The 27,327-nt window shown below is 40.1% G+C and overlaps 1 protein-coding gene across 4 annotated transcripts; it reads left to right on the forward strand.

Annotated features, from left to right (window-relative positions):
* Positions 1-2,057: 2,057 nt before the first annotated feature.
* On the forward strand, positions 2,058-25,397 carry tdrd12 (tudor domain containing 12). 4 transcript variants are annotated; one of them, XM_047595430.1, is made up of 36 exons: positions 2,058-2,161; positions 2,414-2,461; positions 3,974-4,138; positions 4,221-4,357; positions 5,299-5,418; positions 5,591-5,646; positions 6,224-6,309; positions 6,432-6,591; positions 6,809-6,909; positions 6,992-7,104; positions 7,340-7,391; positions 7,566-7,648; positions 7,839-7,904; positions 8,549-8,629; positions 9,142-9,202; positions 9,434-9,541; positions 10,564-10,749; positions 10,839-10,992; positions 11,624-11,751; positions 11,855-12,046; positions 12,292-12,420; positions 13,030-13,147; positions 13,270-13,409; positions 15,518-15,747; positions 16,161-16,242; positions 17,535-17,716; positions 18,269-18,476; positions 18,957-19,049; positions 19,468-19,640; positions 19,756-20,055; positions 20,347-20,402; positions 21,072-21,150; positions 21,349-21,462; positions 24,512-24,665; positions 24,767-24,827; positions 24,930-25,397. In XM_047595430.1, the coding sequence occupies exons 2-36, from the start codon at positions 2,438-2,440 to the stop codon at positions 25,001-25,003; spliced, it is 4,266 nt and encodes a 1,421-aa protein (XP_047451386.1). In that variant the 5' UTR covers positions 2,058-2,161; positions 2,414-2,437; the 3' UTR covers positions 25,004-25,397. The 4 variants fall into 4 exon arrangements, with proteins under 4 accessions (XP_047451386.1, XP_047451384.1, XP_047451383.1 ...); XM_047595428.1 differs by having other exon boundaries at positions 2,088-2,161; positions 2,378-2,461; XM_047595427.1 differs by lacking the exon at positions 2,058-2,161 and having other exon boundaries at positions 2,206-2,461.
* Positions 25,398-27,327: the final 1,930 nt, after the last annotated feature.

Raw genomic sequence — 27,327 nt, forward strand, 5'->3', positions numbered from 1 at the left:
TTTCTAAAAACATTTTTTTCATTGGCCTTTTCAATATTCTAATTTTTTGAGAAGCCAAATTTGGAGTTTTCATTAGTTGTCACTTATAAATATCAAAATTAAAAGAAATAAACATTGGAAATACATCGGTATGTGTGCATTGCATGAATATAATGTACAAATTTCACTTTTTGAATGGAATTACTGAGATAAATCAAGTTTTTGATGATATTCTAATTTACTGGCCAGCACCTGTATGTCAGCCAGCAATGTTCCTAAGCTTAAACACCTGCAGCCACAGCAGCCATCTAAATAAACAGCTGCCTCTGATTTTACTTGGCTTTGGTCCTCTTCCTTTGATCTCTAATGGTCAAAGACAGAACACACTACTCCCTCAACATCGCAATGAGAGTTTAACTCGCACTAAACTTTTTTAGAACAATATATTTGTTTAAAAGATGTACTTGTAAAGAAACTATGGTCAGCTACTGTAGATTTTTACTGTTTCTTTGAAAGTTTAGATTCTACTTCTTAAATTTGGACAATTTCTGTGTCTATAAAACATAATTACTTGAAGCATTATTAAACAGCAAGTCATTATTAAGGTTGATTGTTTTTGACATTGAATATTGATTACATATGGATTACTATCAATGAAAAATTGATAACATTTAATTGAATCTGTTGAATAAAGGGCAGCACAGTGGCTCGGTGGTTAGCACTGATGCCTCCCAGTGAGAAGGTTGGGGTGGAGTTTACATGTTCTCCCTGTGTCTGCGTGGGTTTTCTTCGGGTACTCCGGGTGTGAATGGTTGTTTGTTAAGAGCTGGTATGGGCGCCAGCAACCCCTGCGACCCTAGTGACGATTAAGTGGTAGTAGAAGATGAGATGAGATAAATATAACCAAGGATTCTCTGACTGCATAGCAATCTGGTGTTTCACCTTACAGTATCTTTTCTAGCTAAAGTGCCTTGTGTGGAGATGGACGACAGTGCAATCGGCACTGATTGTGCCACATTCATCCACATGAATGTCAGGTCCAAAAGTTTTCCAGCAAAACATTCAATTCAGTTTATTTATACAGAGCCAATAACAATACAAATTGTCTCAAGACAGTTTACAAAAACCGGCCTGCAACCTCCAGAGCAAGAATGAGGGCAACGTTGGCAAGAAACAACTCCCTTTTATCAGGAAGAAACCTTGAGCAGAACCCAGCTCATATAGAGGGACCCATCTGCTGAAGGTCAGCCGGTTAGAAACAGAGAAGACAGAGAGCTGATGATCTTATGTAACAGTTTGAGAGTATAGGAGTTGGCAGGTTGGTGAATTGTTCATCTAGGTAGGAGTGGACAACTGGAGGAGGCCATGAAGACTGGGGCAAATGTAGTTTATGGAGCTCCACAGGTCAGATAAGCAGCACTCGTGGCCAGAGATCCTCACAAGAAGTTGGAAGGGAGGGGAGGGTAGAGAGGGAGACAGCGGTTAGTAATAGAAAACAAATGATAAGATATTAGAGGACAGGAGCCAGAGAAGAGAGAGGAGAGGACATGTCCTCGGTGCATCGTCCCCCAGCATCCTAGGCCTATCCTATAGCAGCATAATTAAGGGATGGTTAAGTCCAGCTCTAACTATAAGCTTTGTCAAAAAGGAAAGTCTTAAGCCTGACCTTAAATGTAGAGACGGTGTCTGCCTCCCAAACCCAAACTGGGAGCTGGTTCCACAGGAGAGGAGCCTGATACCTGAAGGCTCTACCTCCCATTCTACTTTTAGAAACTCTAGGAACCACAAGCAGACCTGCATTTAGAGATCGTAGTGATCTGTTGGGACAGTATGGTACCATGAGGTCTTTCAGATATGATGGAGCTAGGCCTTTCAGGGCCTTGTAGTAAGAAGGAGGATTTTAAATTCAATTCTAGATTTTATAGGGAGCCAATGAAGAGAAGCTAAAACTGGAGTAATATGATCTCTCTTGCTAATTCCTGTCAGTGCTCTTGCTGCAGCGTTTTGAATCAAATGGAGTCTTTTTAAACAGTTATTTCGTTTTTCCGTCTCTGCCCTTTCACTGGAAGTTGACCGTTGTCTCCACAGTGGCTTCTAGCGGTTACAACCAGAATTACACCAGCCCTCCCTTTTTTGTCAAACAGCGAGGTGGTCGACTGTGACCCTTGAAGCTCTTAAACAGGTATGTTTTACGTTTTAAAGTTCGCGGTAAAACCGTGGTAGAAGTTGCATGAAATAAACCCTGTCAAAGTTCTCTTTGTGTAGGCATTTGTTTAGTGTTAGTTTTGAGTGAACTGGCAATGAGCCGAGCAGCTAGCTAGCATACGCGGCTCCGTTTCAAGTACGAAAGATAGATTTGAGTCGATTTGGACCCAAATCGGTAATAACAGCCGTGCAGTGTCTGTTTTTTGCTATGTCTGCTTTGTGTTTTAAGACCGCGAACCGAGGAACCCAAAAAATGCTGAAAATATCGGTTTTGAAGGTAAGAGACCACGGTTTGTTAAATTGTCAGTGCTGGAAGATTAGATAGATTAGCTTAATTGACCACGAGCGTCGCCATCAAAACCCATTTTTTAGGAGCTAATTTTCTTTCCCGAGTTATTCAAGTTCCTCAAAGACCTGCCTTTTCAGACACCTACATCCGCAAGAAGGCAATACAACCTAACTAAAAAGTTTTTAAAAAATTCAAATAAGTGCAATAATTGTCAAAACGTATCCCTAAACGGTTCGTTTTAACGTTAAGCACCGCCATATCACTCGAATGTGTTTCCAGGTTAATCAGACGTTGAGATAATTTCAACTGATAAACCAAACTTTAGCATCTTTGGTGAATTATTACTTAACCCTTGAAGTCATTGAAATACTTCAGGACACTAATTCATGGTACCTAATAAATCAGTTATGCTCCATGCAGAGGTGGACCTCACTGAGAGGCACAGAGATGCAATTTAAAATGTGCTGAAGTTACCAAATATGGTTCCTTTCCCCGTAAAGGGTTAAGCGGTTTGTCTGTGAATTTACATGAAGATTGGCCAGACTTGCTTAAATGATTAGGCTAGTTCATTTATAATGCAGTGATCATTTTTGGTTCATGTTTTTATTTAATATTCTCATTTAGAATTCAGATGAAATTAAGTGTAACAGCTGCCCCACAATAAAAGTTATTTGGAATGTGTATGATGACTTGTTATTGTAACACTACTTTGACAATATTGCGATTTTAAAATATTTTCTGTCAGAAATTGAGCGGAAAAAGTATTTGAAGAAAATTAAAAAATTACATAACAGAATATTGAACAAATTAATGTTGATAAAATTAATTTCCTTCAGCTTGATCACGAGTGTATAGTCTGAAATCTCAATCTAAAATTGATTTGAAGCGGGAAATGAATGGTTTTTGGTTTTATTATTTTAAATGTTGCCCCGATAAAGTCTTAAACAGGTTCAGTGTTTTAGTAGCAGCCATATTTACAATATTGTTCAGAGCAGTTTTTGTATTTTTAAGCATACCCATTACACCTTTTCCCTCTCATTGGGGGAAAGCAGTTTTTCTTTCTGTGGAAAGTTTCTCTAAGAAACTGAATCCGTTTCAGCTGTGTAAATTAAAGGAAACTTTTTTTTTTTCCCCCATCAGTGGGTTGTGATATTTTTTATATTGTGTTATTTTTTTATCATCATGCATGGGCTTAGAGTTGACTTCATTCACATTTCTGCCAGCAGTGTAACATGTACATCTATCTAGGCAAATTATATCAGAAGCGCTGTTAATTGTGTATCAGATTGAAGTGTCTTCTCGCTCTCCCTCAACATATTTACTAATGTTTTTTGAGAACTCAAATGATTTAGATATATGTTAGGTAATTGCAGCATTGTGTAGTTTCTTAAATACACATTTACCTACTTGTAAGTAAGCTGCAATGTTGGAGAGGGAGTAATGAGAGCAGATGGTGGTTTGCTTGAAACTGGACTTCGTACATTTCTTCTGGTTTCTCAGGTTGAGCACCCTTCTTGCCTCTGGGGTCGGGTCATTCGCAGCCCCAGTGGTAACACTGAGAGTGCAGAACATTACAACAATCTGCAGACTCAAATCAACCTCTTCTACCAAGATGTCACTCTTAACTTGGACAAGCTGAAGCCCAAGTCATTAAAGGAAGGACAGGTAACGTTCTCCTCATCTGTTCAAATAGATTTGTTCTTGTGACACCTGGATTGAATGTACGTATTTCTGTGTTTGCTCTGAGGTGTGTATGGTGTACTGGTCGGTGATGAAGACATGGTGCCGGGCTGTGGTGGAGTCCATCATCACAGACTCTGTGTCCTGTAAAGTCCGGTGTCTCCTGGTTGACCACGGAGAAAGAGTCCTCATACTCTCAGACCAGTAAGTCCTCAGCATCCGCATCAGTTGTCTGCAACACGAGACCACTTCCATATTAACATGATGGCAAAAAAAAAAAAAAAAACTATTTCATGTGACCAAAGCTTTCAAAGCAGTCTTGTATTAGAGGTGTATTTATAATTGACCATTTCTCCTTTAACATATAAATTAAAAACTCAAACGTATTCACCTAACATTAAACAAAAAACCTTCAGTTCAGGACTTAATTTGTCAAAATTTTAGGAATAACTTATCCAACAACAACCACAGTGTCTTCTTCAATAATTAAATTGAATTGAAAGAGGCTGACATTTACATTATGGTTAACTGACATGGATGCCACAGTATTTTGTGTGACTATGAGGGGTGTGAGCATGATATGTGATAACAGCAGTGATGTACACATGCCTGACTGAGACACAACTAAATATCATCAGAGATAAGTTTTACTTTGACCATAGCACACACAATGTTATTTATAGTTAACTGAGACATGTAAAACTATTTCCAGTTCATTACAAGAATATGCTGGGGCTAAATGGACTATAGCGGGCCACCATATGACGAGGACCACATTTTTCCCCAGCCTGTATTTTGGGCCTTAGCGTTTGCCTACCATGCTGCCGGTCATTATTGAGCACCCACCGTTTAATTGATTACCAGTTATTATTTGAGGAAATACGGTATACAAATATACAGAATGTTTACTCCTTCCATAAAAAGGCATAGATGCAGCATCTAAAGCTGAACTCAGAACTCGTACATAAGTTTTCGGCCGTTTCATCCCTTATCTATTTAAGCCTCTCAAAAGCTTGGGAAATATGCAGAGTAAAGCAGTGTGTAAGATTTTGTGCCATCTAGTGGCGAGGTTGTTTGGTTTGTGTCAGGCCTGTATCATTTGTCATTGATGTTTAACTTCCCTTTTCTGGTCTTTCTCTAACAAGAATCCAAATGGCAATGCCTGAATTTCTGCAGCTCCCTTTTTGGGTGAGGAAATTCCGATTAGCAGGGATCAAACCAACAACTCTGCGAGTGTCTGTATGCATGGAGAAGGCAGAGCTCATGTAAGAGAACTCAAAATATAAAATATGGAGTAGAGTCTGTGTTGTGTGGGTAGCACCTTCTGCTTTTCTGTCCTTCTTTGCTCACATTTCCTCTGTGTGGTGAAGTAAGTTTATGTCTGATTTGTGACCTTAGATTCAGCTTCAGCTCAGTGTGTTTTTCTTTTTTCTTCAGTCCATCCAGTCAGTGGGACAGCTCTGCCACACTCTACCTGCACAAACTTCTGCAAGGTGAGCGATTTGATTGACTCACAGCTCACTAGCCGAGACCTGTCAATCTAAGCCTCCTGTATACAGTAGGACCTGCACCTATCGCTGCTGAGCCAATCACGAGGCTGCAACTCTGCCAGGTCCTCCGCAATTGGCCTAGAGCCTATTTAGTCCCCAAGTGAAATCCCAGACACAATATTTACTACTACTACTGTTGCACATATTTGAATAGCTTATTATTGAATGTGAAATGATAAAGGTAATGTATATTTATAAATACCACTAGGCTGAGTTTAGTATAGAACACATATAGTAGGTAGGGGGGCCCTACTTAATCTCTCCATCAGTTTGGGGTCCCTGGCCTGAAAAACGTTGAAGACCTCTGGTCAAATGGGATTAAATGATCAAGTGGTGACATTTTACATTGAAAATGTCAAAAGTGAGTGTCTCTGTGACATCATTATGTATTAAATTCCTTTCTTACATTCTAGGTTTCAATGTTAAATGATTTTACATGTTAAAAGCAGTGTTTGATTCAATGAACTTATAAACCCCATTGAAATCACTTGATGAAAGTTTCTATCTTTACATCTCAAAGCTTCGACTCAGACAGAGGCTGTGCTGCTTGAATCTGAGTCAGACTCCACCTCCATTGAGCTCTATGTGACCATAGGCAACATCAAGGTGAACTTTGAATCTTAAACATTTATTATTATTAAAAAGGTTTTTACAGATATAAGTGAAATGTCATTTGAGTTTATGGTCAGAAAAACTAATGACCTGGATTTGACTATTTTTATTCCCAGATCTGCGTGAACGATGACATGGTGGCTAAGAAGTTTGCATATTATGATAGAGGCTCTACTGAGAGTGCTGGCATGGATGAGGGAGACCGATGTCCTATCATGTTCAACATCTTAAACCAGATTGGGTCCCTGTCCCCTAACATGCTGAAAGCACCACCTGGTGAGCTGGCTTCTTAGAGTCCTGTGTATTTAATTGTTTGATTTAAGACTCTACTACTTGCCCAGTACATTAAAACAATTTACTTGAATATAAGCCTTTAAAGATAATTTCAAGTTTATGATTCAACAGTTAATCCCTAATTAACTCTGAGCAGACGTATATTTTATAATGTCCCAGGGCTTTAACATGAAGTGAGACAGATTTGTTCATTTTACAGTGGTGCCCACTGATTCCGATCTGGCTTTACCCTCAGTGACGTCACAGTTTCCCACTGCATCAGAAGGAGTTGATTGGCTGAAAGGTGACACTCATCCAAAGGTTTGCATCTTTACTTATTTTTATTCTTAGTACCCCAGTAAATATCCACACGTGTTGATCACTGACTTCTCTGCCGTTCTAGAGCCAACAACCTGAGCTTGTGACCTCTGAGGGTGACTGTAGGTCAAAGGTCCCAGAAGCACAATTGTTTCCAAGCAGCCAATCGATGAATGGTTTGGACACTGCTGCAGAGAGGTAAGTACTTACTTACTTAGTTCAGAGTATAGAGTATTTGACTGACCTGCTCTGATATTGCGGTGACACATCAGAGGACACTGACACGTCTCTGGCTGCAGCTCTCACCAAAAGCCTTAATCTGTTAAAGTGAGAGCCTACGAAGCCTACAAAATACAGTGTCTAAAAACGTATACGATTTCACACCAACGTATGTGACAGGTTGTTATTGACATAGCATCTGCCTTTTCAACAGGTTCCTGAAGTTTCTGAATCCTGACCGCATCTACCAACCTGGAGCTCCCCATGTGAGTACATTTCAATGATTCTCTAGTAGAGCAGCAGCATTCTTTGCAACTCTTTGGTACACTTTACAGCTGCCTTATATCCTCATGATTCTAAATGCTAGGTTCATACTGATCTACTCAACGTGGTGTGTGAAGTCCTGAACCAAAAGGTTGCTTAGTTTGTTTTTCTTCCAGGTTGATCAGAATGAAGAGCAGAATGACTGTCCATCTGAAGAGATGCCTGTTACTGCCAATGTTCCTTGTCCAGAACAAGAACTGTATGTCACCAAAATGTCTTCAGAAACATAGTACAATATGGTTTTCACTTATGATTGTTCTTATACTGTGCTAAAATATTGTTTGGAAAAATGTCACCATTATTCCACTGAAGTTAGTAGACTCCACACTTCTCAGTGTAAATGTACATACATCTTGTTAATGTACATTTTACTATTCTTTTCTTTGCAGCACTCAAAAAAGTGGCGCTGAAGATCTGCTTGTGAGTGTTAACTGTCTGGCAGATGAAGAATCAAGGTACAGTGCTCTGCATTAATAGCAGTTTATTGGTAAAGTAAAGAGGCAGTCTACAACCAATCCAGCTGAATAACATGAAAAGGTGCTGTAATGTGTAGTATTTCCTAGTGGATAAAGAGGTTGATTTATCAGTTTTTCACAGTAGTTTTGTGTTTGAAGTGCAGTACGGTTATGACCAAGGACTGAATTTAGTTTTTATTCGGTAGATTGGATGAATGCAGGAATAACAGACAAAAACCTACAGAAACAGATGGATTAATACAGGCTACATATTTTTCAGTAACAGTTTTAACTACATTGATTTTGGTGGTTGGCAAATTAAATACAAAATAAAATAAGGAACAGTTAGTCCAATGCGTCACTAAACATTTCACTCACTAAAAATGTCACTCTACAAAAGTACAGTGTAGATGAATACAGGTTGCAATAGTAATAGTTATTGAAAGGTAAGAAACCCAGAAACAAGTTAGGCTCATCCAGTGTGGACCTAAGAGAGACCAGAGACACATGAGCCATGTCCTTCCATCTAACTGAGAACATCTGTTGACAATGAAGCAATATAAATTCCGCTGGAGAAAACTTTTTTCCTGCATACCGGGTGTAAAGTAAATGTTGCCTTTTTTTTTTTTTTTTTTTTTTTCCAGCCATTTAAGTAGATCACAACAGTCAGGACCAGCAGAAGTAGATGGGAAGAGGAGGACTGAAGAGGAATGGGCCTGTTCACGGTGAGCTGCAGCTCAGAGGGAAATTCTTTAACAGGCAAACATGTATGAGTGTATCCATCCAGGTCATCCAAAATAGGGATTGTCCCCAGAAATCTGGGATGTGTGGTCACCCTAAAAAAAACAAAACAAAACAACGGCACCTTTTTTGGCATTTCCACCTTCACCACCACTTGCTGTGCTGTGATGTAGTCGTACCATGCATGTTAAGAAGCGCTACATTGAAAATGGTCCGATCTGAAACAGTATCTTGTGGCTTTGTAATCAAATACACCGGTATGCCAGTATATTAAAAATTAACATCAATATGGAAAAAATATTAGTATACCCAGCCCTATGTTAAATACATATTAATGTACAAACACAGCTGTGCTTTTTCTTGGATGCATGAGGCCAGTGGCATCCCTTAATTGTATTTTCTCACATTGGGAAAAGCACATAAAATTAAAAAAAAAATTCACAGTAGTCTGATATCCAGATTTAAGTTATAATGTTATATTCTTGACTGTTTCCAGCCTTTTGGAGTGGTTGAACCCAGAGCCTCCTCACCATGATCCTGACACCGCAGATGATTGGGTAAGTTTCCTCAGTTAATACTAAACTTTAAAAACAAAATGTATTGCTCTGAGTTGTTACCTGAAGGTTTATGGTTCTTGTTGCAATGACTCAACAGTAAATCAAACACTAGTAGGAGGAATATAGGGGCTATATTTGAATTTACCAAGCTGATGTATCAATCATTTCAACCAAACAGAAGTACAAGGAAAACATTATCTCAGTCTCAGCATGTCTTTGGATTGTTTCCAGGTTATTCCCAGTAATGAAAGGAGGAATGGGATTCTGGTTCACTCTGCACTCCCAGTTGAACCCTGTAACAACCTGGATGATGCCCCCATCACAGATACTTTACGTTTGGTAATAAAAAAAAAAAGTGCTCTAAGTTTTTTGTCACTGTGAAATGAAAAGAGGACAGAATAATTAATACAAAAAATATGTTGTGAAAATGGTTTCAGTGTATCAGTTGCAGTTTCATAGTTCTGAAGAGTAAAAGACCTGAACTTAAATGATTCTGTGGCTTGGGTTAGGCTGTGCAAATAATTTGTAAGTCCTTAACTAAATGAAAGTGTACTTAGGCTCTGTCACAGTGTGAGTCACAAAGGATTTAATTAAATCTCCGTAGTTATATGGTCACTGTTGTTTTTTGTTTTTTTCAAACATTGATGATGATGTTGTAAAACATATAGATCATATACCTGGTAATCTCACAATAGTTCTCATCCAAGTTTTCTGACAGAACAGAACTGCAAGTTTATTCCCACAGAATCTTGTGTGAATATGGGCCTTAGGGCTCAGGCCTAGAAGTTAAAGAGGAATTACAGCTTTCTGCACCAACTGGAAGCCTCAGAGAGGCCTGCCTAGCAGCAACATATGGGAAGTATTATAGTTGAGATGAGATGAGGAAAAAAAACATACATAACCCTTTCAAAATATTTAAAAGACTTGACTTTGAATAAAAGATGCAACTGTGTTTTGGAATATTTAAGTTCCAGATAAACTATTTCAGCGACACTCATCTTTGCTGAAACACTTTGTTTGCCTTGCAAAGAATCAAACCTGTATCAGAATAAAAAATGGTTGTGCATGTAGCTGTGTATTTAATGTATTTTATGATATTGCAGCAGAAGAACTGAGAAGCTACTTCAAATAGTGACATAGGGAATTTAAAACCAGTTAGCCAAAGGAAAGCTGTAGTGACTACAGACAAACATGATGATTGTAGAAAGGATCTAGAGCTTCTACCACAATCAACAGTTACACAAAAACTAGCAAAAGGTTGGCATTAACTAGGGCAGAAGCAAGGCAACAATACTGGGACTGTTTTTATTCACAAAATAACAATTCATCTGAGTTTAACATACTGACCAATTTGTCTCCAGGGGTTGCGGAGGAAGCAATACAGCACGTTGTCTCCAGCTGACCAGTACAGCTGGCCAGCAGTGGCTCGAGGATGCAACACTATCACAGTCTCCCACAACGCCGACCAGCCGCTCACTTATCTCACCCCATTTCTCACTCACATTCTGCTCAACTCCATCTTCTCCTCCCTCACCTCCAGCTCAGGGGTCAGTACAGGCTCCATGCACCTCCAAATCTAATGTTAAACATGACCACTTTTGGAACTGACACTTCATGACAATGTGTTTGTGTCCAGCCAATAGCGGTGGTGCTCTGTCCAGGCTGGGAGAAGGTCCAGGTGGTCTATGAGCTCCTGGAGGAGAGCAAAGTTGCCCATATTCTGCACCCTGTTGTTGTGCTACTGGGCACTGGCAAAGACGAGGCCAAAAGTGTCAAGATCCCAAAAAACTGTGAGCAAAGTACATTCTATCATGTCTATGTCATATCTACTACTACTGCAAACTTTCTCAACTGGTCTGGCTTCAGGATCCACTACCACCTCTTAATGACGAGACACGACCCAAACTGAGGAAAATTTTCAACCTCTCAATTAGGGATGGGCATCGATAAAAGTTCTTTAAGCCCTCATGCTTATTGATTCCCCTTATCGATACTTTTTGTGCCGAATCTTTACATCCCAGTCCAGACGGTGGACCAACACCAACATGCTGAAGCATTTGTGGATGACTCACTGCATTAAATACAGAGACTAGCATGTGTTCGTCAGTCTCTGGTCAACGAGGGCAGCTATCACTAAGTCTCAGCAGAGCAGTGCTAGTGAGGATCCAGTGCCTAATTTCCTATTTGTTTTCTTACACAAGCTCTTATCTCTCTTTTAGTAACTCTTAGTAAATATTCCCTTTTACACTCAGTTAACTGCATTAACATTTTAAAGAAAGATTAAAGAAATTGCATCTTAGGGATACAAGGATCTAAGAATATTAATGTAACTGTAGCTGTTTCAATGGATACATACTCAACAACCCTGTATTAATAATATTCAGTAGTTTTGTGTTTTTTATTTCCAAATGTTTCCACCAGGCCTCCTGCTGCTGACCACTCCTTTCACTCTGGTCCGACTGCTGTCATGCCACTGCTTCTTGTTCCTGCGACTGTACCACCTGTTACTAGATGAGGCTGACAAGCTTTTTACTCTCGCTCCAGACCAGGTGACGGCTCATTTTTTAAACTCTTTTAATACTGGCTAGCACCTTCCCTCTGACAGAAAATACAGACTGTTCAATTGTTTCCTGGTGAATGTTCTCTTTTCAGATGGAAACCATCTTGCAGCATTTTAAGAAAGTGACCTCCAGTGAGGACAAAGCTTCTTGTCCTCAGCAGTTAGTTGTTATGGCGAAAAAATGGACCAATCACATGGAGGGTTTGCTAGCCAATCACATGCCGTACTCCTGCATTGTCATTACTATCCCTGAGGAAGCTGCTCTCTATGGCAATGTTCAGCAGGTCAGTCTTTTCCTATGTATTAAAATATTATCTTGAAAACAGTTATAAAATTAAATTAGATTAAATATTTGCTAATTTAATAATTATTATTAAACAAGTATAACAAGTATAATAAGTTACTATATGTGATATCCAAATATACTTTTTTTATATATAAAATATATAATTGTATATCTTTTCGTAAAACAGACTGTAACTGTGATACATTCTAGCCTGGTTTTTCAGTAATTTTTCTTTCCCTGCAGATCATCCTCATGACTTTTGAAAGCAGTAAGATCTCAGTGTTGTTGGGTACGTTGGATTTCAACCCTGACGTTGGCCAAAAGACTCTGGTTGTGGTAGACTCTGTTCAGGAAGTTGAAGACGTGTTCAAGGTGACTTCTTCATTTATACATACAAATCGCATTATTTTAATAACTGTAATTTGAATGTGAGATGCCTAAATCACAAAATTGACAATGTAACTCTTCTGTCAAAAATTACCAACACACAAATGTTGAGAAGTGGTTCTCTCAAGTCATTACAGTAATGGTAAATACTGTGTCATCCTAATAATAATTTATCCTCCATATCCTTTTGCTGAGAACTGTCATATCTCCATAACGATGGGCTGCTTAAATGATGGTCAAGGGCCAGATGAAGTTTCACTGTTCGGTAGAAGTGGACTCTTAGTCCATGAAGTGTGAAGTGAGCAGGATTCACAAAGTTACTTGTCAAAACATTAGTCAGACATGTGGAGGTGTGTTAGGTTATTGGCTATATATCGAAGGAACCTTTTTTCCCGTGAAGCATGTGCCGGTTTCCTTTACCTGATCTTATGTAGGTGCAGTCGGTAGCACACAACTTTGTTTGTGTGTTTTCAGGGTGTGAGTACTGAAAAAAGGCCAGTGTGTCAGCACACAGTGCAGAGACATGCAGAGACATAATTTACAGGTTTGTAGTTGACATCTTAGTCTTCCACCCTAACTTTGTCGGTCCATTAGGCTGTGAGCAACAAATCAGCATTCTGCCTCAAGACCCACGAGGGGATAACACACCAGTTTGACTTTGTCATCCAGCAGTGGAGGAAAAACATCGGCCCTGGCACTCACGTTATTCTGGGTAAATTTCTCTACAAGTTACTTCTGTTTGTAAAACATTATCAAGAGTGACGGCATTTACAGCCATTCACTGGAACACATGCTTCGATCTATCGTTCTCATAGCTTGATCTTTGAACTCTAGTGACCACCAACAAGTGTCTGAAGGGACTGGACATCAGAGATGCAACGTGTGTTGTCCACTACAGTTTTCCCTCTTCACCCAAACTGTTTGGCAGCCGTCTCTTCTGCATGGCTGAAAACTTCAGAAATCTCTCAAAACGAGTAAGAACAACGACACAGATGGGAGAAATTACTTGTCTTGTCCTGGATACTCTCATGAAGTATTTTATTAATAACACCTCTTTATGCATGCAATAATTTAAATGGCCACCAATGTAGCAGAAAAAATTACGCTTGTTGACTATGTCAAACACCTGAATGTGGAAAAAGGTGATCTCAGTGACTTTGCTTTTGTCTCAGTCAGGGAAGAATCAAACTTCTGATATCTTCACATAAAAAAATGGAATAGTTTTGGTAATGAGAGAGATTAGCAGCAGAAAGGCCAGATAGGTTGAAGCTGACTGAAAGACAATGCTGTGCCACTATGAAAAACTGAACTTCTCAAAAGCTATACATGTTGATATGTTGTTAATTCTATGGGAAACAAGACAGACGATAAATTAAGTTCCTCTCTTCTCAGCCGATAACAGTAACTTGCAGGTGCATAGTTTACCAAGGCAATGTAGCAAAGCAATTGTCACATGACAATGAGTTTGGCCTCCACAGTCACCAGATCTGTGTCCAGTAGAACTTCTTTGGGATGTTTTAGAACAGGGAATAGCAGCATCAGTGTCTGTTATGTCAACATGTAGCAGAATCTCAAACAGATGTTTTCAACATCCTTTTCAATTCTTGCCACCAAGACGTACGTACAGTGGTGTGAAATGTGTTTGTCCCCTTTCTCATTTCTTATTTTGCATGTTTGTCATGCCAAAATGTTTTAGATCATCAAAGAAATTTAAATATAAGACAAGAAAAACAAAAGTAAACACACAATGCAGTTTTTAAATGAAGGTTTTCATTATTAAGCGAAGAAAATCCAAACGTACATGGCCCTTAAAACATAACTTAGCGGTGGTCTATCACACCTGAGTTCAGTTTCTGTAGCCACACCCAGGCCTGATTACTGCCACACCTGTTCTCAATCAACAAATCACTTCAATAGGACCTGCCTGACAAAGTGAAGTAGACCAAAAGGTTTTTGCTGAGATCCAAAGAAATTCAGGACAAAATGAGAAAGAGAGTGAGTTCTACCAGTCTGAAAAAGGTTATAAAGTCATTTCTGAAGCTTCGGGACTCCAATGAACCCCAGTGAGAGTGGTTATCCACAAATTGTGAAAACATGGAACAGTGGCGACCCTTCCCAGGAGTGACCGACCGACCAAAATTACCCCAAGAGCTCAGCGACGACTCATCCAAGAGGCAACAAAAGACCTCACAACAACATCCAAAGAACTGCAGGCCTCACTAGCCTCAGTTAAGGTCAGTGTTCATGACTCCACCATAACAAAGAAACTGGGCTAAAAAGTTCAAGACCAAAACCACTGCTGAGCTAACTTTCAAGAAACATCTTGATGATCCTTGAGACTTGAAAATACTCTGTGGACTGATGAGACAGAAGTTGAACTTTTTGGAAGGTGTGTGTCCCATTACATCTGGTGTAAAAAATAATACCACCTTTTACAATCATCATACAACAGTAAAATCCCGTGGTGGTAGTGTGACGGTCTGGGGCTGTTTTGCTGCTTTAGGACCTGGAAGACTTGCTGTGATAAAGGGAAATAATGGCTCAAAAACCCTCCAGTGTGGTTGAGTTACAACAATTCTTCAAAGATGAGTGGGCCAAAATTCTCCCACATACCATTCTTCCACAGCTCCGTAAAAGACTTCTTGCAAGTTATTGCAGTTTTTGCTGCTCAGGCTGGCCCAACCAGTTATTAGGTTTAAGGGACAATCACTTTTCCACACAGGCTCATGTAGGGTTGGATTTTATTTTCTCTCGATAATAAAAATCTTTATTTCAAAACTGCATTCTGTGTTTACTTGTGTTATCTTTCACTAATTAGTTTGTTCTGAAACATCGTGACAACAGTGGCAAACATGCAAAAAATCAGGAAGAGGGGCAGATACTTTTACACACCACTATATGTCTTATTATATTATTTCATTTTATTTTTTTTTTTTTAAAAGAGTGCTAAGGGACACCTTTGCTTCATTATAATTGTGTTCTTATAAACACCTGCGTGAGTTTATGCATAGACATTGGTCCAGCTTCTTGTTTGCAGCTACAAGGTTCTCTGGATGAGTTTCTTTGTGATTTGGTCTCTGAGGTTTGGCTCAAGGAGGAAGCAGAGAGCAGCCCTCATGTCACCAGGTCAGTGCTGCTGATCTCGGAGAAGAATGCCCGCCATGTAGTTGGGGTTCTGCGCTACCTGGGACGAACCAACGCCCCGCTTCCATCGGAGCTACTGTCCTTCGCCCAGGGTGTGCACATTGCACGGGAAGACCAAAAGACAGACCGCAATCTCTGCAGCTACCTGAAGAGTTTTGGAGTGTGCAGGTCTATTTTACCTCTTCTTCAAATAATATATAACATGCCTTGTGTTTTGTTTTTATTTTTCTGTTATGTGATGTGATCTGGATACCTGTTCATCTATTCAGTATCTGGGCTTTTATGTGTAAATTACTTGTTATATGGTAGGCACATGTTAATATTTGGAAATACCCATATGAATTTCTAACTGAAATCTGAACAGCTGAAATGCCAAACAGTAGCAGCTTTTCTGACAGGAGACTGAACATACTTAATGAAAATAAGAGAGCTAGAAGAGAATGAACTTTACATTAGCTGCTCATTACTCCCATGAACACTTTTTTACTGAGAGGAGGAGCCCCTCTGTGTAAAAGGTTGAGGTAAACTTTGTGTGTGAAAATGAGCAACCTAACATGATGGTGTGTTGTTCCCTTTTACAGAGACAGTGCTGTGTGTCCTGACCGTCACAGGTTCAACTCCCAGCTGGATCAGTCTGAGCTACCTGCATCTGGAGTCATAGAAGTGAGCATATTGGGACATGTCTCTCTGTGCGAGCTTTTCATTCTAAACTAGTCAAAGTTTAGTTTAGCAATTTAACCAGTTCAGTTTCAATTTATACAAAAACAACTATAGATCATATTTTAACTCTAAATTGCAAAATTGATCCGAACATTTATTAGTTATTTTTACTATTTTACATTCTTTTTATACATTCTCCTAGCCTCATAAATTTACTGTAATCTTTAATCTTTCAGACAACAGTGACTTTGATGAAAAAAAAAAAACACAAGCTTAGATGATACCTTCATGAAAACTCAGCAATTCTAAATTCCAACTCTGAAATTTCAGACTTCCAACATCATAGCGTTCATGTTACAGGTTAACTCGGAGGAGAAAAAACAAGTTTGCTATATGGTCAGTGTTTGCTGAACAATAAAATATGTGCAGCAGCAATTTTTTTTGTTTTGGAAACAGGAATTTCTGAATTTGACAACGCAGCTCATTTTTGTCTTGAATGCAGCATCAGCTGCAGCTGGATCTCAACCAAGCTTTCCAAGACCACATGCCAGAGATCTGGCATGGTGCATGGTGCTCTGCGTATTGTACATGTAGGGAGACACATTCAATGCTGGTTAAATAATGGCCAAGAGCAGTAACCTGCCTGCTTGACCGTTGTGACACTTTCAGCGAAAATGTGACAGTTGTTCATTCAAAGGACTTACATGCACTTATGTGGGTCCACAATAACTAATAATAATATAACACAATGAAGTAGGTGACACAGATCTAGAGACAGCCCATCCTTTGCCCTGCATTGTGCAGAAATGTATAAAAAAAATAATTTTCTCAATCAGGAATCCCAGATTAGAGATTTAGCGATATGGATTTTTTTTTTTACCGATGCTGATACCAGTAAAAAATGCAAATATCGACCCAATTTATTGGCTGTCCGATATATTGGTCGATCTCTAACCCAGATCCTCACACAGTGGTATTTATTCAAGCTTGATATAGAGAAGAACCAATATTAATGGTGCAATGCCACCTCATTTCAAAGCTCCTGAAAGTACCAGGCCAAATTTCACCACATCCAATGCTGATGGATGTTCATTTGTCCAAATAAGGTTATTTCTACAACATCATACTTGTGAAACTGTTTAATATGTTGTAAAATTGAATATTAAATATTCCCTCTAGATTTCTCTAACACAGCTTCATACATAACACTGAACAACAGGGCGCCTTGTATCTTTGCGTCCTTACATACATGAGCACTCTGGTAATTCTGTATCTTGTTGTATCTTGTCTCCCAGGCTTTACCTCTCTACATTAAGACTGCTTCAGTTTTCTACGGTCGAATCAGCAGAAAGGAGAATGATGATTTTAACACGATGGCTTCTAAAATGGCTTCTTACTATGCTGACGTGAAAAAGGGAGCCAAGGAGCTGTTGGAAGGGGGCTTATATGCCGTGCAGGAAGATGAAGTTTATCACAGGTTTGACATTAACCTTACAGCCTTGGAAGGCCCTCATTAGTCCATGCTATCCTACATGTACTGTAAATAAATATGAAAAGAAGTGCAATATCAGTTTTTTTTTTTAATGGAGAAAATAAAGATTAATGAATTTATCATATGTGGTTCCTTGCCCTTAAGTGCTAAACAAATTTAGACCATTAAAACTTAAGTGCTGATTCAGGCACTTGTAATCATTATCACATTAGACAACATTAGGATGCTAGGTGGATACAGGTGGACCTAGCAGTCCACATTACCCCTGATTTGACCATAGAATATTTCCTTGCTGTTCTCTGATTGACTGAACGAAAATCACATGCTTCTAAACCTCATTGAGAGGCACAGGGATGCCCCATAAAGAGTTAATGTTGGAAAACCCTAATAAAAAATAACTAGATAGATACCTTATTTATCTCAATGAGAAATTCACTGCTCCTGCAAGTGGAGTCTTGTACAACAACAAAACCAAATGAGAGCTTTGTGACATCTAAGTTACCCCTGTATGTAATGTAACCGTGTTTTCCTTGGCAGGGTGAGGATCCTGTCTGTACTGAATGCAGGTGACCATCTGTTTTTTGGCGTCCTTGTGCGGTTCATTGATGTGGGAAAGGAGGTTGAAGTCAAATCCCACCAGATCCTTCATCTGCCAGAGCAGTTTCACTCTCTGCCCGCCCAGGCTGTGGAGTTCATTGTCTGTCACGTCAAGCCAGTTGATGCTGAGACCAACTGGCACCCCAAGGTTTTCTCTCTTTCTTGACACTTTGCAATCACATACTGTCCACACACGCCACATATTTGAGTTATTACAGTCACTATAGGTGTTGTCATTCCATTTGCTCATATGATTTGCTAAAAATGATATACCTTTTTAAAAAAAATGACTTTGTCAGAGTGTATACACACATCAGTCACAGCATTATGACCACTGCCATGAGAAGTAAATATCATTGACCATCTTGTTAAAATACAGTCTTCTATTGAGAAACATCTGGACCTGGCACTCAAAATAAAAAAAGTTGCGTCTTCATCAACTGTTAAATGTATTTCAAATATACTATTGTGACAGTTCAAAAGTAGTTGTGTATTTGGGCAGAATGGCCGTTTCAGCAGGAAAACCAAAATTTAGTTACAAAAATTGAGAACCTGTGGCCATTGTATTCACTATTCATAAAACAGCAAGTTGTGGTCGCCATGTAATTACACACTTTTGGTGTTTCAGGTCACCAGAGCAATCTGCCAGAAGATCCAAGGTCTGCAGCATCATGCCAGAGCAGTTCTCAGTCTAGGAAACACAGTTTTTCTTGATCCTATGGTATGTTCAAATAATGTATATAACTAATGGGTAACGATTTATGGATAGATACTCAACTTTTTACTTCAAGTCAAAAGGAACATTATATAATGAGTGTCTCCTCTCTGAACTCTTTAACTATTTTGGGTTCTTTTGGTCCATTTTTTGATCCCGGTGTTGTTCTATGTGGCAAAAACTTTATTGAACTCAATAATGTCAAGGTCACCGCAGCTCCCAGAGCACTCTGTGGCCAAAGGGCAATAATTATGACAAAGCTTGATGCAAATGTGTAATAGGATGATAAATTATGACATTTTATATTCAAATGATCAAAGGTCAGCTTTACAGAGACATAATGTCCAAAAACACCTTGCCATAATTCAACACTATGACTTAGGAACAGGTTGATGAAAGCATGCTTTTGTCTTTTTCACCCAAGATCCGGATCACCAAGGTGCCTGGTATGAAAACTCAAATCAATGAGTACAGTGTCCAGTCTGAGATCCTGAAAACAGGGATGGGAGTTGGCAACCCAGAGCATCTGAACCTGCTGAGGACTATGTGCCAAGAGAGTCTGGCTGACAGCAACAAGGAGACAGGTCTCAGATCTGAGTAAGGACACAACTGACAAAATGATCCCTGTAATATAAGTGGAGAGAATATGCCCTTATATACCTGCCACTACTGAAATAAGATTGAATTGCCACATTTTTGTTGCCATTTGCAGGCTGGAGGATGGTTTGTTGTCTCTGGAGGTCAAGATCAAAGCTGAGGAAGGAGTCCTGGCTGAAGCCTTCAGAGATGCTGAGTGTAAGGAGCCTGCTGCTACGGACCTTCTTCACCTTGGGTCATGTGATCCTCTCAGTAAAATATCTTCAACAAGCCACTCTGTGGTACAAGCATCACCAGAGCCTGAACTCTACCATGTCCCAGTTTGTGATCCAAATTCCCAGCTGGATAACCAGACAGACAATGGACAGAGAACTCCTCAACCTGCTGATATGAAGTCGGATGAACCTATGGACAGGTTGATGTCATTAATGAAAACACACTTTTACTTTGTGACATTGAAATCAAAAAATGTAACATTGTGTGTCTTATTACAATGGAGTCAGTAACAGAAAGAAAAGATAGTTTAACTTATGTAGAGCAAAATGAGAACAAGGTGTCTTTTACAAAATAAACCTGATAATGTATGGACAGTACAACTCCACAGTAAGACAGTAAAGTTATTGGGAAAAAAATCTTCTCACACATAAGTCTTTAAGTCCCTGAGTTGCTGATCTAAACAGAAAAATTATGCTTTTTACATATACAGGGATAGAGATGGAGAAGAGGTTTACCCAACAACCAGCTTGGCTGCCTGCAAAAATGGTAAAATAAATGTCTTTGCAGCATCTTCAAGTTTTAACATTGTACTATCCGAACTTCAGTAAGGATTATAGACCAACACTACAGGGAGTCATTTGACTGGGTGTGCTCTAGGAAGAGTTAATGTTATACAGCGTACTGACTTGCAGCGTACCAGTGACACTAACTAGCATTAGGAGCTATATACTTCAGAACCAAAGAAAAAGAAACAGTGAAGTAATAGCTCAAATGTGAATAAAAATGATAAAATTCATAATAAATTATTTAAAATGGATTTATTATTATTAAAACAGCTTCTCATTTTGGAAGCTTTCAGTTTTCTGTATTCAGCATTTGCAGGAAAATGAAAAAAGCACCGTCCTCCCACTTGGATAAGTCGGGGAAGGACCCCAAAAAGTTAATGCCCTGCCCTGCATGTAGATTATTACATATGAACAACTGTGAAATTAGTGTTTGTGTATGTTATGTATATGGTTTTAGACGTCCTTATAGATGGTTGTCAATACACACGAAATAAGAGCTGCAAGAATGGTGTTCAGGATTACATTTGGTAATTTACTTAAAAAAGCCTTGCAGTTAGTTTTGGAAAATGCTAGTGAAAAAAATAGGATGTTCTTTTCTGAAACTGGTGGTGGTATTAATGTGGTAAATTGTGTGCGTTTGTGTACACAGGCTTACCTGAAGATGGTGAAAGCAACAGCCAGCAAGTCATCAGCACAAATGAAACAGACTCCAGGGATTGGCCAAAAAGGTAGAAGATGACTTAAAAGATTTCAGTCCTACAAATAATTCTGTAAGATTTGAAACTTATTTGTTTAAACATTTTAGGGAAGTTTGTAAGTACTCTCACCCTCTGCAATCCATAGGGATGTTCAAGCATGTAAAAGTGAAATTTCACTTTATGTTGTCGTCTTCGCATTGATGTGTTTTATTACTGGTTGTCTTTCAGGTTCCACCCTGAAATCCGATGGTATCAGACCCCTGACTCTGCAATATTAACAGTGAAGCTTATAAACCCGGAGAGTCAGCGCTGTGATTTCTACCCTGACAGAGTTGTTTACAGGTCTGTCAGAACCCGACCACCAATGGTCACTCACTTGGTTCACACTTCATCTAACATTCAGTGGAGCTTCTTGTCCAGTGCACTTTACACTGGAGGTAGTGGGTACATGTTTAGCAAGGCCAGCCTGTGTGTGAATTACATGTACTGTACATAAGCAGAATTTTTGGAATACAACTTTCTTTTTTGTCCCTTCTGTTGTTGACATCTTAATGGACCAGTGTGTGCCATTTAGGGTTTTATACAGTGTTTCAGCAGGTATTTAATAAAATTTAGTCTTCATTGCTGTATTATCAATTTTATACTATTGTATTTCATTACCTTGGAATGAGCCCTTCATATCTACATAGAGAATCCACTGTGTTTCTACAGTAGTCCAGAACAAACAGGCTTCTTTCACATACTTGGAGGCTCTTATATGCTTGGAGAAGGAGGGTGAGGTGAGGGGTAATAATGTATTACAGTCTCGTCCGCTCATCCGAGTCCGGGTCGCAGTGGCAACAGCTTCAGGAGGGAGGTCCGGATGGCCCTCTCGCCAGCCACTTCCACCAGCTCCTCTGAAGGAATCCCCAGGTGCTCCCAGGCCAGACAGGGGATGTAATCCGTCCATCGTGTCCTGGGGCGACCCCGAGGCCTCCTACTGGTGGGACATGCCTGGAACACTAAAGGGAGGCGTCCGGGACGTGTCCTGGCCAGATGCCCGAACCACCTCAACTGGCTCCTCTCGACGTGGAGGAGCAGCCGTTCTACTCTGAGCTCCTCCCGAGTGTCCGAGCTTCTTACCCTACCTCTAAGGCTGAGCACCCCAACCATATGGAGGAAACTCATTTCCTCCACTCATTTTGATCATAGCTGAGGGTTGGAACATAGGCCAACCGGTAAATTGAGAGCTTCGTCTTTCTGCTTAGCTCTTTCTTAACCACGACAGACCGGTTAAGCACCCGCAGCACTGCAGACGGCGCTCCGATCCATCTGTCGATCTCCCGCTCCATTCTACCCTTACTCGTGAACAAGAGCCCGAGGAACTTGACCTCCTCCACTTGAGGCAGGACTTCCTCCCCAACCCAGAGTAAGCATGCTGATCTTCATCCCAGCCGCTTCACACTCAGCTGTGAACCGCCCCAGCAAGAGCTGGAGGTCGCAGTTCAATGAAGCTAAGAGGACCACATCATCCGCAAAAAGCAGGGACAAGATCCTCTGATCACCAAACTTGACACCCTCCACCCCTGGCTGCGCCTAGAAATTCTGTCCATAAAAGTTATGAACAGAACCGCTGACCCTAACCCTGACAAAGACCTGGTGGAGTCCAACCCTCTCTGGAAACAAGTCCAACTTACACCCGACTACATGGACCGAACTCGCGCTCCTTTGGTACAGGGACTGAATGGCCCTTAGCAAGGGGCCATCCACCCCATACTCCCGGACTACCCCCCACAGGATGCCCCCGGGGACACTGTCGTAGACCTTCTCCAAATCCACAAAACATACGTGGACTGGTTGGGAAAACTCCCATTTCCCCTCCAGCACCCTAGCAAAGGTAAAGAGTTGGTCCATGGTTCCACACCCGGGGTGAAAACCGCATTGTTCCTTCTCGATCTGAGGTCTATTGATTGGACCCTCTTTTCCAGCACCGGTGTAGTCTTTCCAGGGGAGGCTGAGGAGTGTGATCCCCCTATAGTTGCAACACACCCTCTGGTCCCCTTTTTAAAGATGGGAACCACCACCCTGGTCTGTCACTCCAGAGGCACTGCCCCCGATGTCTGTGCCATGTTGCAGAGGTATGTCAACCAAGACAGCCCTACAACATCCAGAGCCTTGAGATACCTAGAGCGGATCTCATCCTCTCCTGGTTCTCTCTGGAACTAGTTAAGCTATGGCTCAGTAGGTAGAGCGGGTTGTCCATGAACTGAAGGGTTAACGGTTGCATATGTGCCATATGCCGAAGTGTCCTTGAGCAAGACACTGAACCCAGTTGCTCCCAGTGCAACTGGCACTGGTGTGTGAATGTGTGTGTGCTTGTGTGAGCGAATGGGTGGATGTGTCTCTGACTGTTAAAGCGCTTTGAGTACCTTTGAGACCATTTACCATTTACCCCCTAAGCGACTTCTGCCCAAGAGATTGGACAGCCCAACCCCAGGCCCTCTGGCTCTGTTTACCCTAAGGAATACATATTAGTGGGATTGAGGATCTCCTCAAAGTATTCCTTCCACCTCCAGACAACAGCCCCAAGTGACATTCCATGTTCCAAAAGCCAGTTTCCATAACCGAGGATCAGACCGCCAAGGCCCCCACCTTGGGCTGGTGCCCATTCCACACTGCGCCAGACCCTTCTTGGACAGGGGGAGGCGAGTCCATGTAACCAGTTCGGGCTCGGCCTCCTGGGCAAAGGCCCGGCAACCAGGCGCTCGCCCACGAGCCCCAACCCCAGGCCTGGCTCCAGGGTGGGGCCCCGGTAGCCCTCTGGGCCGGGTACACTGACTCTCGTTTGTATTTATCATTCAGGATCTTATGAACCACGCTTTGTCTGACCCTTCGCTTAGGACCACCTAGTATACATTAAAAAGACATAAGCTGAAGTACAGTTCAGGTCATGTAGAAACAAATGTGTGCTGATTTGTTTTTCTGCTCATGTTCTGTTACACCACCATTAATTTTAAACAGTTGAATCTTTGCATAGATTCAACAGTTATTTTACCTTCTAAGTAAAATTCTTTATCATTAATATGTCATGACATTGTTATAAATTACACTTTTCTGTGTGTAAATCAAGATGTAAATCTGTAAAGTGCTTTTAACAGATAAAACGCACCAACTAATATATTTTAAAAGAAGTGAGCTAAAACCAAAAGCAAATAATGGATGCCACATTAGAGTGTGGTGATGGCCTCAGATCTGTCATCTTCTGACAGACAAGCTTCGTAGCTGAATGACCTGACATTATCTGAGGATATGACACTTAACATGGAAATTAAACGTCTGCTTGCATTGTTGTGGGGAGAAAGCAGAAAACTCCATATTCAGTGTATTAATACAGTCTCTTTGTTGGATTTAGTGGCACAGTGAATGGTAAGTACTACAGAGCCGACCTGGAGCTACACCAGAATATCGCTGCTGACTGTTGCAGCTGGGCAATGAAGTCTAATGAACCAGTTCTAAAACTGGTCAAACAGCAGCAGGGACACTGGGAGAGACTCCTCAACAATAAGGTACTGAAGTATTTTTTGTTTTAAATAAACAACAGGAAAGACCGATGCTCTTCATATCAATTGTAAAATAAGTGAATTTTAAAAATGATTTCTTTTCATAGAGTATTTTTGTCAAATATGATATGGAGCACTTTGAGGAGGATGAAGACAAAACACCAAATGGTAATGTTGCAGAAATCTGATATTTGAATATACTGTGAGGTATTGTTGTGTCTGTCCAGCTACATTTATTTGATGTGTGTGCATTTTGTGGTTTGATTTCAGGTCTGTGCTTTGTGGAGGACATGGGACATGATAACTGGTTTGTGAATTCAGAGAGTGGCAGTGAGAGTGACTGAAGAGATATTGCATCACATTTCTGTGATGGTGATGAGGTGGTTGTTATCTGAAGTGGCAGACAGCTTGATGGTGAAGTGTGCACTGTTGGGGATATTGCCTTAAGCAATCAAATATAGTGAGCTGGACATTGTGATTTAAACATTCCAGTTCAAAGTCTTTGATACTATTTCATGTCATGAATATACAATGTTCATTAGGATTTGTCCATGAAAAGACAGAACAGTTATTCATTTTTGTCTTTCTCAGACCTAGTTAGTTATGAGTTATTACCATTCACAGTTATGTCAGCAACAACTCTCAAAATAACTGAAACACCTTCATGCTGTACCCCAATACAAACTACTGCCTCTAAAATGACCTCTTGAATAAGGTTGAATAAATTCACGTATTGCAGGCGTTGAACTGTAATCTTTAACATAACAAAGTTGTGTACTAACAATAAAATCTCAAACAGGGGAAAATATTACCAAGGTGTGCCAAGCTGTTAAGTCACTTACTGCATCTAAGCAAACAGATAAAATGAATGGGTGCGTAAAGTAAGAACTAGTTAAGAGTTTTTAGTTTCATATTCTCTCTAAAATGTGTCACTTTGGTTTTCAGTGGCCGTGCATAGCTTGAAAGTGTTACATTAACTGCATGTTCTGGTATGATATTGAGTGTGTGTCTATATATATATAGATCAACCATAATATTATGACCACATACTTAATATTGTGTATGTTTGCCTCACTGGCCTCCCTACATCAGACCTTGGGTTGAAATCAGGGGAATCTAGAGGCCAAGTAAACACCAGCTCTTTGTGTTCCTAAAACAATTTCTTTACCATTTTTGTTTTGGGGCAGTAACGTCCATGTGAATACTAGGCCCAAAAGTTTCCCAGCAGAACACTGAATTGGCACAAGTTGGTCAGTGTTATTTACTTATCCTGTCAGTGGTCATAATATTATCCTGACATGGTGTATATGCGTGATGTTCCATGACCAGCATCATAATTGGATACATTTTTGTTATTATGGAAAACCATACTTACCAAAATGATTAAATTATCAATGTTGGAAATAGAAAAGATTATGGTGCTTTTGTGGTTTCAGCCTTTATTTTGATTCAGTAAACTGGGAGAAATACGTCGCCAAACATTCTTTTCACATTTAAAATGTGTTGTTCCTCCTGTACTGACGTGTGTCACTAGGACATTCACAGATTCCTTTGCAAATAACTGAATGATCTGGGCTGTTAAGTAATGGTACCATGGATTTCCCACAAACTTAAAACAGACAATAAAAATCCAATAAAAGAAATGAAAAAGAAATATTGTACATTTATTCACTAAAGGAAAATAAATCATTTGTACATATCTGAGTTGTAAAAGTATGTGAGCCATAAGTTTTAGTGTCTGGTGTGACCCCCTTGTATCAGGAACTAAACATCTCTGATGACTTCTGATTATTCATCTACATCAGCTTGGAGGAGTTTTTCCACAGTTCAGATTGGCTTCAATTCAAAAATGTTTAATGGGTTTCCTTACACAATTTTAACCATTCATCAACCATTTTGTAGCACTAGTTCTGTGCATGTTTCGTTGTCTTGCTGCATGACCCAGTTCCTCTTCACATTCAGCTCATGGACAGATGTCCTGACATTTTCTTTTAGAATTCTCTGGTTTAATTCAGAATTCATTGGTCCGTCTATGATGACAAACTGTCCTGGCCCAGATGCAGAAAAACAGACCCAAAGAAGTCAAACGTGACCACCCACATGATTCACAGACAGGATGAGGATCTGATGCTGGAATCAAGTGAAGTTTCATCTCCAGACATGAACCTCTGAGTAGATGTCATCTGTCAAAACATTCTCTCAGCAGTGTTCTGTCCACATATATTCGGCTCTTTTTTTTGGAGAGCTAAACTTCATGTGGACCAGTGTTCTCCTGATGGTGGATTCATGAACATTAACATCAACCAACGTGAGAGAGGCCTTTACTTGCTTAGACATTACCCAGGGTTCCTATTCAGAATATTATGCAGCAACCTGCTTTTGGAGTGATGTGTGATCCATTCGTTAACAGTCTCTACTGTGTATTTGTGGTTTCCAAAGTCTTCTACTGAGGTCCCCAGAAAGCTCCTTTGTTCATGCCATCATACGCTTTCACACACATGCTGCTGTGACAAATCCATGATTGTTTTTTTACACTGAACACCTGGGTCTCATTACATTGATTGGAACACTTCTGAACACATGAACTCTAATTTGGTCTTGAATTTAACCTGTAATCCTAGAGGTTAGCTTACTTTTGCACCTCAGATATGTAAAATTGGCTAATTTC

The sequence above is a fragment of the Mugil cephalus genome, chromosome 10, assembly GCF_022458985.1.
Source record: "Mugil cephalus isolate CIBA_MC_2020 chromosome 10, CIBA_Mcephalus_1.1, whole genome shotgun sequence".
Taxonomy (NCBI): Eukaryota; Metazoa; Chordata; class Actinopteri; order Mugiliformes; family Mugilidae; genus Mugil; species Mugil cephalus.

Bases quoted from the DNA above. Each gene is read 5' to 3' on its own strand.
- tdrd12 (XM_047595428.1), top strand. From the start codon at position 2,393: ATGTCTGCTTTGTGTTTTAAGACCGCGAACCGAGGAACCCAAAAAATG. The intron at 4,358-5,298 runs GTAAGTCCTCAG...TTCTCTAACAAG, and splicing joins GTCCTCATACTCTCAGACCA to AATCCAAATGGCAATGCCTG. The intron at 6,592-6,808 runs GTGAGCTGGCTT...TTCATTTTACAG, and splicing joins CATGCTGAAAGCACCACCTG to TGGTGCCCACTGATTCCGAT.